An 11,794-nucleotide genomic window follows, 5' to 3' on the forward strand; every position below is an offset into this window, starting at 1 on the left:
TATTATTATCAGAATTATTACTTATCCTTGTTTTGAAAATCTCCAAACAGAAAAGAAACTCCAGACAGACAAGTACAAAACAATGGTTGTGGGGTGTATAAAGGATGGACGAGAGGAGGAATACAGAGCCGTGGTGGATGACTTTGTGGAATGGTCTGGTAGAAATCACCTGCTGCTTAACGTGGCCAAGACCAAGGAGATGGTTATTGATTTCAGAAGGAACAGGACAACCACACAACCACCACTGTGCATTCTGGGGGGGAATGTCACAGTGGTGGAGGATTACAAATACCTCGGAGTGCACCTCGACAACAGACTGAACTGGAAAACTAACATCAACGCTGTTTACAAGACGGGGATGAGCAGACTCTATCTCCTGAGGAGGCTCAGATCATTCAACATGTGCATCAAGATGTTGGAGATCTACCAGTCTGTTGTTACCAGTGCACTCTTCTTTGCTGCAGTGTGCTGGGGGAGCAGCATTGGAGCCAGCGACACCAACAGACTGAACAAACTGATCAGGAAGTCAGGATTTAGTTTTACTTAGTTATATTTTTATTATTATTCCAGTTTTTTTGTAACTTTTAAACAATTATTGATACATTCAGTTTTGTCTGTATGTTTAATTGCTACTGCAACAAAATAATTTCCCAAATTGGGATCAATAAAGAAGCAGTCTAAAGTCTAAAGGGTAAACGAGCCCTGTTGGTAAAGTCAACAAATTCTCTTCGTGTGTGCATTTACTAATTACAATGGATGTAGATGTTTCATTCACAGGCCTAAAAGAAAGAGCAATATCAGGCAAACACCTTTTTCACTCCTTTGTCTGAGGTAGGTGGGGGTGGGGGCAGGGTACACACACACACACACAACTCACTCATGTGTTTGGAGTGGGGAATGAAGCGAAGTTGGGGCAGATCCGTGATGAGCAGATGTGGATGGACCAGCAGGCTCAGGAGATGTACACTCATCATCATCATCGTCGTCGTCACTATCACTGCTGTGGGACATGAGGAAAAATAAATAAATTCATTTGTCGTAACGTTTTGAAAATAAAATAAAATACCGACAAGTGACGATATTGGTAAAGTAACAGCAGCAATAAAAACAAGTTTGAATCAGTTCAGTTCATTGCAGGGTAATGTGGGACATGGGTATGTATTTCAACACAACTTCAACAAGTAATTCATAACAAAACAGAGATTACATACCACTCTATTGGAATACACGGAATATAATCCGAGTCAGAGTCACTAGAGCCGTAATTGCTCAGCTGCGTCCAGAAATCCTCGTCATCGCTCGATGAGTCTTCAGAGTAAACGTAAACCTGGCTATGTCCAAACACAGGGAGAACCTCCTCACTTGAAACCACTTTTACAGCCTTTTTTCTACTTGCCATTGCACTTATCTCTTCCGAAATGACGAAAAATGCAAGTAAAAACAGTAAAAGAATGCCTCGGGCCTGGTCAGCGGTGTACGTCCGTATGTGCTCCGCGCATTCATGCGCAAATCTGAAGTACCGGTGAAACTCACTGTGCATTTACGCGGGTAAATATCTCGGCAACCCATTGGTCGATTTTAATGATCGACACCTCTATCGACTAATGAAAGTCAAGAGAATCGAGGGGCAACACCCAGATTCACAGTAGAAACACCAATGACGATACAGAAGGAAGTAACCCCAAAGATCTTATTTCGTATGAAGAGCGATCCCTCTACTGTAGAAACCCCCTTTTCTTTATGTAAACAAACTGGACCTTCGCGATTGATCTCAAACTATCTCAGAGTCATAGGAGTAGACATTAGCAGCGTTTTATCGAGCTGGAATGTAACTTTTGACCACATAACAGCAGAGGTTAGACATACTTTATGATTTTGTGGAGTATATTTTTGCTACTCTTTGACTGCTAGTTCACTTTTCGTCGCACAGTGATGACGCAACATCACCGTAACCAGCGGAGTCTCTGTTTTTGTAAGAGACCTAGATTGTGTGGTGAAATCAGCAGAAGCACTCAAGTGGACACACGCTGTTTTCGTATTTTTGTCACTTGCCCATATCATTTCTTGGGGTATGAATTGTGTTTCGTTTGGGTGGAAATGCTTGATAGAGGCTTGTAGCTGAGTTTCTCCCCATCATTCTGGTATGCTACAAGTTAGTATTAGTGCTTCCTAGCGTGCACATAGATCGTTTGTACTGCACGCATCGCACGCTGCCTCCTGCACAGGGGGCTATGGTATTGAAGAAGTTTTAATTAAAGATTTCAATTAAGAAACAAATAAACATGACTTTAAAAAATATAAATGCAACAAAAAAATGTGAAATTTTAAAAACTCAACTGATAATGCTGCGCTGATCTGCAGTCTGTGGAAATATGTAACTTTTTGCTAAAACATTGCCATATACTTTAAATTGTGATCATGTTTTAGAATCTGTGTTTACAGCTTGTTCTGCCTCCTCCCTTAAAATAAAGGTGCTGCATTTAGAATTCCATTATATAACTCTTAGCAGTAATCTCAAGTATCAAAGCTACAAGAAATTAATTTGGAGTTTGATTCCTTACCATGAAAACCATATCTGAACAAAAACAAAAGTCCATGATATCAGTAGCTTGTAGATACCATAGCTCCTTAATATAATTAGTTTCACCTTTTTAACAATTCTGCCACTGACTGTATGACCATTGTGCTGCTAACATGAAACAGGGGCCTGGGGGCCTTTAAGCACGACAGACATAAAGACTGACAAAATATAGACCCTGACCTGAGGTAACTTGATGAGAGGTGGCGAAACCATGAGAGCATGAGTCAGCAAGACAGACTTTTATTTGGAATAGATACATGCATAGATATTTTAAGACAACACAGCTGTGTATACGTACTGTGGGAGGTAGACATCTTAAACCATGCACATAAAACTGTGAGGCTTTGATGTGTGTGTTGTTCTAGTCATTATGTTGTCCACATAGTGCATGTGACTCTTATTTTAAATGCAAGCTGAAGTACTAGAACAGTGTGGGAGAGCAAACAAGTTATTGAGAAATATCTGGATGAACTGGAAAAGCCTTCACAAATGACCCTGAGCCTTGGTGGATGACAGGTTCTTGCTGGTCAAAAACAGGAGAAAACTGACCACATCTAATCACCTATTTCCATTTCCCCCTGATATCAAACTGCATTATGGGTGTTTTATCCGTCTCCAGATAGAGCAAAAACTCATGAGGAGGTGAGTGGTAAGGATGTGAGGTTTGGATTCCATCAGGGTTAAAGGCAGAAGAGAATGATCTGCTGTCTTTCCTAGCCTTCACTCTGATGTGAATAAGCATCAACCTGCTCATGACAGAATAGGATTCCTGTAAAAATATGCAAGTAAGACGAGCTAACTGTTTTTGTTGGGAGGACTGAAATTACTGTAAGTAAATTAATGTGGACCGTTTTTGCTAAATGTGTGGTGTTTACTGTATTTTCTGCCTTGCAGATTAGCCAACAGAAATCAGCTGCCCTGGCTCACGGAGGCTTAGTTTTGGGGAAGGTGCTGCTAACTAGTGTAGCTGGGTGACTTATTTTACAGTTTAATCTATTAATGCTTTTGTGATTCCAATCAGAATGTACAAACAGATCACCAGTAAAATGTGTGTACTACCGACAACACTAGGATATTGACGAGAACACCTCAAAAAACCTGCTGGAGTTCTCTGCATTCAGGTAGAGGTGGTTCAAAACCTGGCTGGAAGACACTGAACTGAAGAATCCACCTCAGGCAATGTGCCTCCTGTCTAGGCCAGTCTATGAGGTCCACTCAATGGACTGACCTGCTTTTTAGTTTCAGCAGGGGATTCCCAGCTCATTTCGGATTTCCACTGGTCTCATCCAGACAGGCTTCACCTGTTCCTCATACTTGTTGCTGTCTGAGCTGCAGCCAAACCACTCATCACCCACCACAAGATAAATACCTGCTTCTCCTCACCAGTGTTTGCCAGATCATTGTATTCACCAACAGGGTAACACATCATGGCGACTGGATCTTCCTAGTGCTTACTTCTTTGCTCAATTCAGAGTAATCTCTTCTTGTGTTTAATTTTGTGTTCTCCTCATGCCCCAGGATTATCTCCCTCATTTGTTTGTCTGCCTGGCACTTGCAGTCCTCCACCTGTCCTCCTGCTGACTCACCTCCATTTTCTGCCTGCTCATTTTCGGACCTGCACGGATCGTCTCCCCAGTCAACTATATACTTTTTTATTCAAATAAATACTTCTTGAATCATATCCACTTGAATCTGTGTATTGCTTTTGGGGTCCAGCTCTTTACTCAGTTCTCAACACTTTCAGAGCTACTCTAGTATTGGCTTGATAAATCCTTTAGTTGCTGTTCAAAACTGCTACAGCACAGGAAGAGACCAGTGAAACAAAGAGTGTTGGTGTTCCTCAGGTCTGGGAGAGGTCTGCCAACCTTCATTCAATGGAGCAGGTGGAGATGTAAGGGGTGCTGGAGTGGGGGACAGATTAATGTGTTCTCTTGTTCCACTTCTTCTGGCTCACTGTCAGAGCCTGTACCACCAAAGATGTGCCAAACAAACAAAGCCAAAGCCATTTTCTCTGTTTTATTTAAATTTCAGTTCATTACTGATAACAATCAGGCTTCAGAGGAAATGTTTCTATACAACTCCTGACAGACATCTGGGGGTCAAACACTTGGCAATAAAAGGATTACACCTGAAATTTGACTTCTAATCGACTCAGTTTAAGGTTGTTAAGATGACGTGTGCTATGTTAGGATGGCAAGAGAGAAGTGCATAAGTGAGAGCTCATGAGTAGTGGTCGCCTGGCAACCTTCATTTTAAACCACAACCCTATCACAGGATATTGTCTGTATCTGTCCACTAGGGGGCACTGATAACTCTTTCTGTATGCTCTACTGTACTGTACAGTCCAATAACTATCATTTAGGAAGATGGTTGTTTAATTTGAAGTTGCTCAGACAGACTTTTGTCTCTCAAGCCCACAACTATCCTGCCATGTATCATCTCACTGTGTACTTTTCCAAAGCCACATTGTTCTTAAAAACAACGAAGTGCTGTGATGAAACTATCCACAGACTAATTGTTTTCAATAGCGATTGTTGTAAGATGTCCAATAGTAACCAGAGTAGTTTATTAATCACTGCCATGCTGTCCTTCAGCTGTAGCCACATGGTTATATCATGAACCCAAAACCAAAATTCAAGTGGGTTCACTTACTCTTTTAAGTGGATAAGCCTTGCTCATGGGCAGAAAAGTACATCCATTTTTAAAGACCAGTTAAGTAGATTGAAATCAATAATTAGATCCCAAAATGATCTTTTCTCTGCTGTGCAAAACTTGTCAGTTTGAAATCTTACCATCAGGCTTGTGGTGTATACCTGTGTCCTCTCCAGTTACATACTGTAAAGCCTCAGTAAACAAAAATAGTGAAAGTAAACAAACAACTGTTAGCATAGCAGCATCTTAGTTATGTGGATAGACTCAATACCAGATATACAGTACATCAGTGAACTTAAACTGAAGCCACTTAACACGATAGGCCATAACGCTTTTTAAAGAACACTAGTAATTAAAGAACATACAACTTAATCTTCAGTATACGCAACAACCTTTGGTAAGGCCTCTTCTGTATAGTCACCTGCATAAATGTCTCATTAGAGCCCTCATTCTTGAGGTCAGATCCGGAAAGTCCTCGTTAACTGGAGGTCTGGTATGGAAAGTCCTCACTCTTTATCTTGAGGTTCAAAATATCACTCTGCAGACTGACGAGCCTCCTTTGGATCTATGAAAAACAGCTTGGACCCTTTGTATGACCCTCATAACTTGCCTGGGTATAAAAGTCCAAATCTGACTTATGACTTGTGTTTTATGTCCTGCAGTGGAATGCTATGAGTCCAGCAGCCAGTGGTCAAGAATTAAAAAAGGTGTGTTAATGTGTTTGTTTACAAACTGGTCTTGATATGTGTGCAGGAAATTTGTCTTAAGCCATGTTTATTCTGTTTTTCCAGGATATGAAATCTTTAGGGCAGACAAAGCAGAGTTGGGGGTGGCTGTGTTTACAACATAGAAAAATAGAGAGCACTGAACTTGGGTCACAGGTTCATTCAGTTTTACAAATGACCTGTGGAGGACAGCCAAGCGCCGCTGCTGCGTCGAGTCTGCCGTAAATCAGAAGAAGAAGAAGAAGACGACGAAGAAGAAGAAGAAGAAGAAGAAGAAACTCACAGCATATGTCCAGTTAGCTAGTTAGCTAGCTAATTGACAAGGATCGCTAAGAAACTAAGCATGCTTTCTGCAAATATCCTGCGTAGGTTACGGCCCTGTGTTGTTTCTCAGTCGTTCAGTCAGATTCACCCTTCGGCTGCGCGACATTGTGCGCCGTTCACCGTGTCTTTGGTCAGAGAAGTGAGTGGGGATCCGCTAAATGCTGTTAGAAGGTCGTTTCTCAACCCAAACAACAAGGTAATGTTATTTAATTACGAACTGACATTGTGTCTTCTTGAGAAATACACAGGGGTTATTTTACCGGACATGTTTACGTGACCAATGTAAATAAAAATGATATTAGCAAAATTAGCATTAGGTATAATGTATCTACCGTTGCTGCCTATAGGACTGTCAGGTTTAGTATAGGGTCCAGGAGAATATTACACGGTGTCGCACTGAAAAGCAAGCAGAAATTTACGAATGTGTCTTGTAGGAATGACACAGCAAGTATGGTCATTTTTTATGAGAGAATGAGCAAACAAGTTTGAGAATATGACTTACAGGGGTCCCATGCGCCCTGGAAAACGTCGAAGATAATTGAACAATTATCCAGGGAAATGGGAGAAAATGTGAAATGACCATGAAATTCTTATGTTGTCCTTGAAAAATATTTCAACATTCCTCTATTTTCGCTTAAGTAGCTGAGAATAACCTTCGAGACTATCGATAAGAGCTCCCCATAACGGAAAACACTGCCATCTGAAGGAGCTAAGTTGTGTTCACGATCATATCGATATTCAAACCTAATAGTTTATGGACAAGTGCTTTGAATAGGCTGCTCTGGTTATGTTGTGGAAATGCTGTAAAGGCCTCCCCAAGTATATTGCGTTGTAGCACATGCAGATTGGATGGCACCAGAACTTAAGTGGCCAAAACTCAGAATAATGTAAGTTACATTATCCTTCAAATAGAAATATTAGCCTGCTGACTGGTTGCTGTTGTAGTTTCTAGGTTTTTTAGATTAACATTGCTTTCTTCCCAACTTGTTTAAAACATCTTAAATAACATTGAGATTCGTCATACTTTGAGCCAAGCATTTGTTCACTGGTTGTTTGGTTTCCCTAATACACAAGTCTGTGCATTCCTAACTGCATTGGACTGCACATACAGAGGGGAAAATAAGTATTGGACATCAGTAACAACCCAAGTAATCCACAAATACAGAGACATCAAAACAAACAAGTCCATAAATTAAGTTATGTGAAATAAAGTGGAATGACACAGGCAAAATGATTTAATACTTGGTACAAAAGCCTTTGTTGGTAATGACAGCTTCAAGGCGCCTCCTGTATGAAGAAACTAGTTGCATTCATTGCTCAGGTGTGATTTTGGCCCATTCTTCCACACACACTTTCTTCAGATCTTGAAGTTTCCAGTGTGTCCCTCAGATTTTTGTCCTTCTCTTGGACTGGTGTACTTGGTGGTACACTCTGAGCTCAGTGTTGCAGGGTTCTGATAACTCCTAATTTATGCTCCAGTGGGTGATGAGAGTCAAAGAGAAAGTACAGCTCTGTGTGGGTTTGCTCTACAGGAAGAGGAAAAAAGAACACAGTGTTTCCCCTACCACTATATTAGGGGGGCGTCTTGAAAATATTCATTAATGCATCTTGTTATTTCTTCAGCTCTCAGAAGTAAGTGGGCCTCCAAATGATTCTTTCAGACTGCTTTGACCTGCTGAAGCTTTGTCTCACAGTATGTTGTTGTTGTTGTGATTTGAGCTTTTCTGGGTGGTGATGTGCCAAATGGCTTCTCATGTTTGATGTTTCCTTTGGTGTTGTTGACTGTCGTCCGGCAGTATTTGCAAGTTGTTTTGCACTTGTCAGTTTCTTTTTCGCTATTTTCAGTTCTTGCGACAGGAAAACTGAAACGCTGCCACTCATCAGCTCAAAAAGTCGATCACCACGTTCATCTGTAATTTTCTCGTTGGGTTCATTTTTAGCAGCGCTAGTCTTCTTGAGTTTCGACATGGAGCGATAGGAAATAAGCATGTAACCTCACGGTAGATAATGTCACAGTCCCATGACAGCATCGAGCCATGTTTCTATCGTGATATTGCGAGATTTGCTATATAGTTACATCCCTAATACCAAGTGAATACATTCCAGGACTTGTACACAGACAGTTAAACACTGCCAAAGCCAGTTTTTATTGTGTTTTTCTGCTGTTTCTTTGTGTAGGTGTGGTCTCAAAGTTTGTCCACCCGTTGTCTATCCAAGGCGACCCAGTCCGAGGATGAGAACCTCATTTACAGTGGCAGCCTGGGCAGGGCTGTTCGAGGTGAGTTACTTTCACCATGTTACATCTGAAAGAACAACACCTGATCACTACCTGATACGACTTTTAATCTGAAAAGGCAAGTTATTCAACTGCACAATAGCACACAGAACAACAGGCTGAATAGGTGTCTGGTATGTTAAAGTAACACATTAACAGTTATTCAACTATACAATAGCACACAGAACAACAGGCTGAGTAGGTGTCCGGTATGGTAATGTAACACATTAACAGTTATTCAGCTACACAGTAGCATAAAGAACATACCTGGGAGGCTGAATAGGCTAAATTAGTCCAGCCCCGCCCTCAGTGAAACACAAAGAGCAGAGCAGATTCCAGGAACAGCATCTGAGGTCTTTGTCCAGAAGTGTGCAGTCCTAGGAACAGCTTGAGGAAAAAGTCACACCACCACCCCCATGGGGCGTGGAATTATAGAGGACAGTGAACATGAATGGAAATAATATACTATAACACAATTACTGTGGAGTATACACAAAGTGGCATGACACCATGCAGCATTGCAATGATACTATAAACATGTGAAATCCAACACTGAACTATAAACACTTTCCTAATCTAGAGACACCTGCGGTGTAATGAGGCCACTGGACACCAACGCAAACATAATTCCATCTCTAGTGCCAAAGTAACTACTTTAAAAGTACTATAAATTTGATGCTGCATTCTAACCTAATTTATAGTCACATAAATATTAAGTTGCTGCATCAAACTGGAAGTTTATGGGAATTGTATTGTGCAGTGAGTGATCCAATAACTTAATGGTGACAGAAATGGATACAATACTTGGATAAAATGGAAATATGCTGGATGATAGCCATGTAAGAAAAGTGTTTTCTGCTGTAACCCTCCGTTTGGTAACCTGTGCTCTCTGAATCTTCTTCTGTCAGGGGTGAAGCTGTTCTCTTACAGCACCAGCGGGTCCAGCCTCTTGCTCATGCCCTACATCCTCATGAAGACTGGGCTAGGAGTCCAGAGCTTCGCTTTGCAGGTTGCTTTCTGTGGAGTCATTGGCCTCTTCACCTTCGTCACCCCCGTCCTCCTCCACCTTATCACCAAGGGCTACGTGATCCGCCTGTATCACAATCCACACAGAGACACCTACACTGCCATAACATGCAGCGTTTTTCTCACTGAAAAAAAGACCGTGTTCCACCAGAGGCAGGTCAGGATCCCATCTGTCAGCAAGATGTTCACCACCTTTTACGCTGACCGCATGGGGCTGCTGGTAAACCCAGACCTGTTCACCGTCCCACATGACTACAACCACCTGATGGGCTATGATCAGCCCTTCAGGTTCAGCACAGACGACATGAACAAACCCGATAAGATCTGAAGGACTGACTGCAAACAGGTTTAGTGTGTGTTAGGATATGAATTTTATGTGCACTCTGTGTGTACCAGGGTGGAACATCCACAGAGGACTTTAAAACCACAATCATTTCTCTACTGTACTTCCACATGTTTTTTTTGTCAATATTATACATCATGTTAATAAATTATTACTTCACGATTAGAAAAAATGAGTCACTTAACGACTTACAGAACATGAACCAAATTTTATTATTATTATATCATCAGTTTTCAAACATGAAATAATTTTTTTTCTGCTTCTCAGTTGGCCTGGATGTCAGCACTCGTGAACAAACAAAACAAGGTTTTTATGATCTTATTGTGAGGATTTATTTTATGTAACACAAGCAGCTGTTCAAGATGTGCTTGGATGTTTGCCATTTACCACTTAGCTGTCATAAATGAGCAGAAAGGATTTTGGAGTTAATCCTGATGTGAATTTTTCCTCAGTACCTAATAAATTTAAACCTGTTTTGAAATATGTCGTTTTAACTGAATAAGATGTAAATGCCAGAGGGATGTATACTGTTAGAAGAACAAATGCGTTTGCAAGTCAAAGTTCAGTGGTATTGTGAAAAGGTGAACCTGGGCATGTGTTTTTAAGTGCTGTTAAAGTATTCAGTGATGTACAGGCATCATGTTCTTCATGTGTCAGCTGATGAAAAGAACGCACAAACAGTTCACCTTTTATTTTGCCATTTTATTAACAGCCAGACCCGCCCACTTCACAAAGAATGCAACCGAAATTGGAAAAGTGTAAAATTCTTCCCTCAATGCGGTTATGTAGGCCATGTGGGAGTGTTTATGCTCATGGTTGACTGACCATCTGATCTTTCATATAAAATTTATTGAGAAGGATGGTCAGCGGGGTGGTAAACCGATATTTGGAGTCATAACTCATATGGCACATAACCTTTCCTACTGCTGAAAATAATGAATGTGAATATTATTACTTTACAGACTAGCATTGTGCCCCACCATCACTCTGTTCCTCTCATTTTGTTCGATTGTTTCTGCTTTTTGGACTGTGGAACAAGAGCAGAGCACGTTATGAACCTGTTTTCAAAATGTTTTGAGCAGCTAACCTGACCGAAGGCTTTGTTAGTCTGTAAATATGACGGACTGAAACCCGAAGCATAAGCCTATAAGAATACACATGCTCATGCTTTTATTGACATGGACTGTATAAAATTAGTAAAATATTCACCTTCAGTTTCTTTCTTTGGAAATGAAGGCTTTAAACTTGGCATGGTCTGTGTGTTGCCTGCTCTTTGAAATCTTTGAAATCTCTGCAGTGAAATTGATCTAATTGGATTTGTGACATTACTTAATGTTGACTTTGTAATGAATTATTTAATTTATGATCATGTGTCTAGCTTAGCATCTTTTTAGGACAAACACTTACTCCCACAACAGTGTCTTAAAACAAGTTTTATTCATGTTCTCTCAAGTTTTATATTCATGCTTCAAGTATCCGTTCAGAAACTAGAGAGTCCAGAATTCTTAACTAATGTGGTTTGATGCTCATTACGCCTTTTTGTAACTGTTGAGAGCCCACACTCAGACATCCTATGCACTGGGGGTGTGTAGTTCAAGGAGTGTTAAAGGGTGGATACCAGGGTGTTTTGCTTTCCAGTTATTCTTATGCTCATAGTCTTCGCTCTGTCTTTATTTTCTATCTACCAGTTATCTAGATATCTACCAGTGTTTACTTTCTTTAAGGTATGACTAGCCAGCAAGTAATTTCTTTGAGTGTAAAAATTAACTCACCAATTAACATATGTTTTCCTAACATATGTTTGAGTAAGTATGGAACCAAATGAATCAAGAATACTCATTGACTATGGGGCCATTACACAGTTAATT

At 40.6% G+C, this 11,794-nt stretch overlaps 1 protein-coding gene across 1 annotated transcript; it reads left to right on the forward strand.

The window, feature by feature from the left end:
- The first annotated feature begins 6,190 nt into the window (after window positions 1-6,190).
- Window positions 6,191-11,175, forward strand: tmem70 (transmembrane protein 70). The gene is made up of 3 exons (XM_076745977.1): window positions 6,191-6,478; window positions 8,461-8,560; window positions 9,466-11,175. The coding sequence occupies exons 1-3, from the start codon at window positions 6,302-6,304 to the stop codon at window positions 9,909-9,911; spliced, it is 723 nt and encodes a 240-aa protein (XP_076602092.1). The 5' UTR covers window positions 6,191-6,301; the 3' UTR covers window positions 9,912-11,175.
- The last annotated feature ends 619 nt before the right edge of the window (window positions 11,176-11,794 follow it).

This window comes from Chaetodon auriga, chromosome 12, assembly GCF_051107435.1.
Source record: "Chaetodon auriga isolate fChaAug3 chromosome 12, fChaAug3.hap1, whole genome shotgun sequence".
Lineage (NCBI taxonomy): Eukaryota > Metazoa > Chordata > Actinopteri > Chaetodontiformes > Chaetodontidae > Chaetodon > Chaetodon auriga.

Excerpts from the sequence above, each read along its gene's own strand:
- tmem70 (XM_076745977.1), top strand. The coding sequence starts at position 6,302 with ATGCTTTCTGCAAATATCCTGCGTAGGTTACGGCCCTGTGTTGTTTCT. Across the intron at positions 6,479-8,460 it reads TTCTCAACCCAAACAACAAG|GTGTGGTCTCAAAGTTTGTC; the intron begins GTAATGTTATTT and ends TTCTTTGTGTAG. Across the intron at positions 8,561-9,465 it reads CCTGGGCAGGGCTGTTCGAG|GGGTGAAGCTGTTCTCTTAC; the intron begins GTGAGTTACTTT and ends TTCTTCTGTCAG.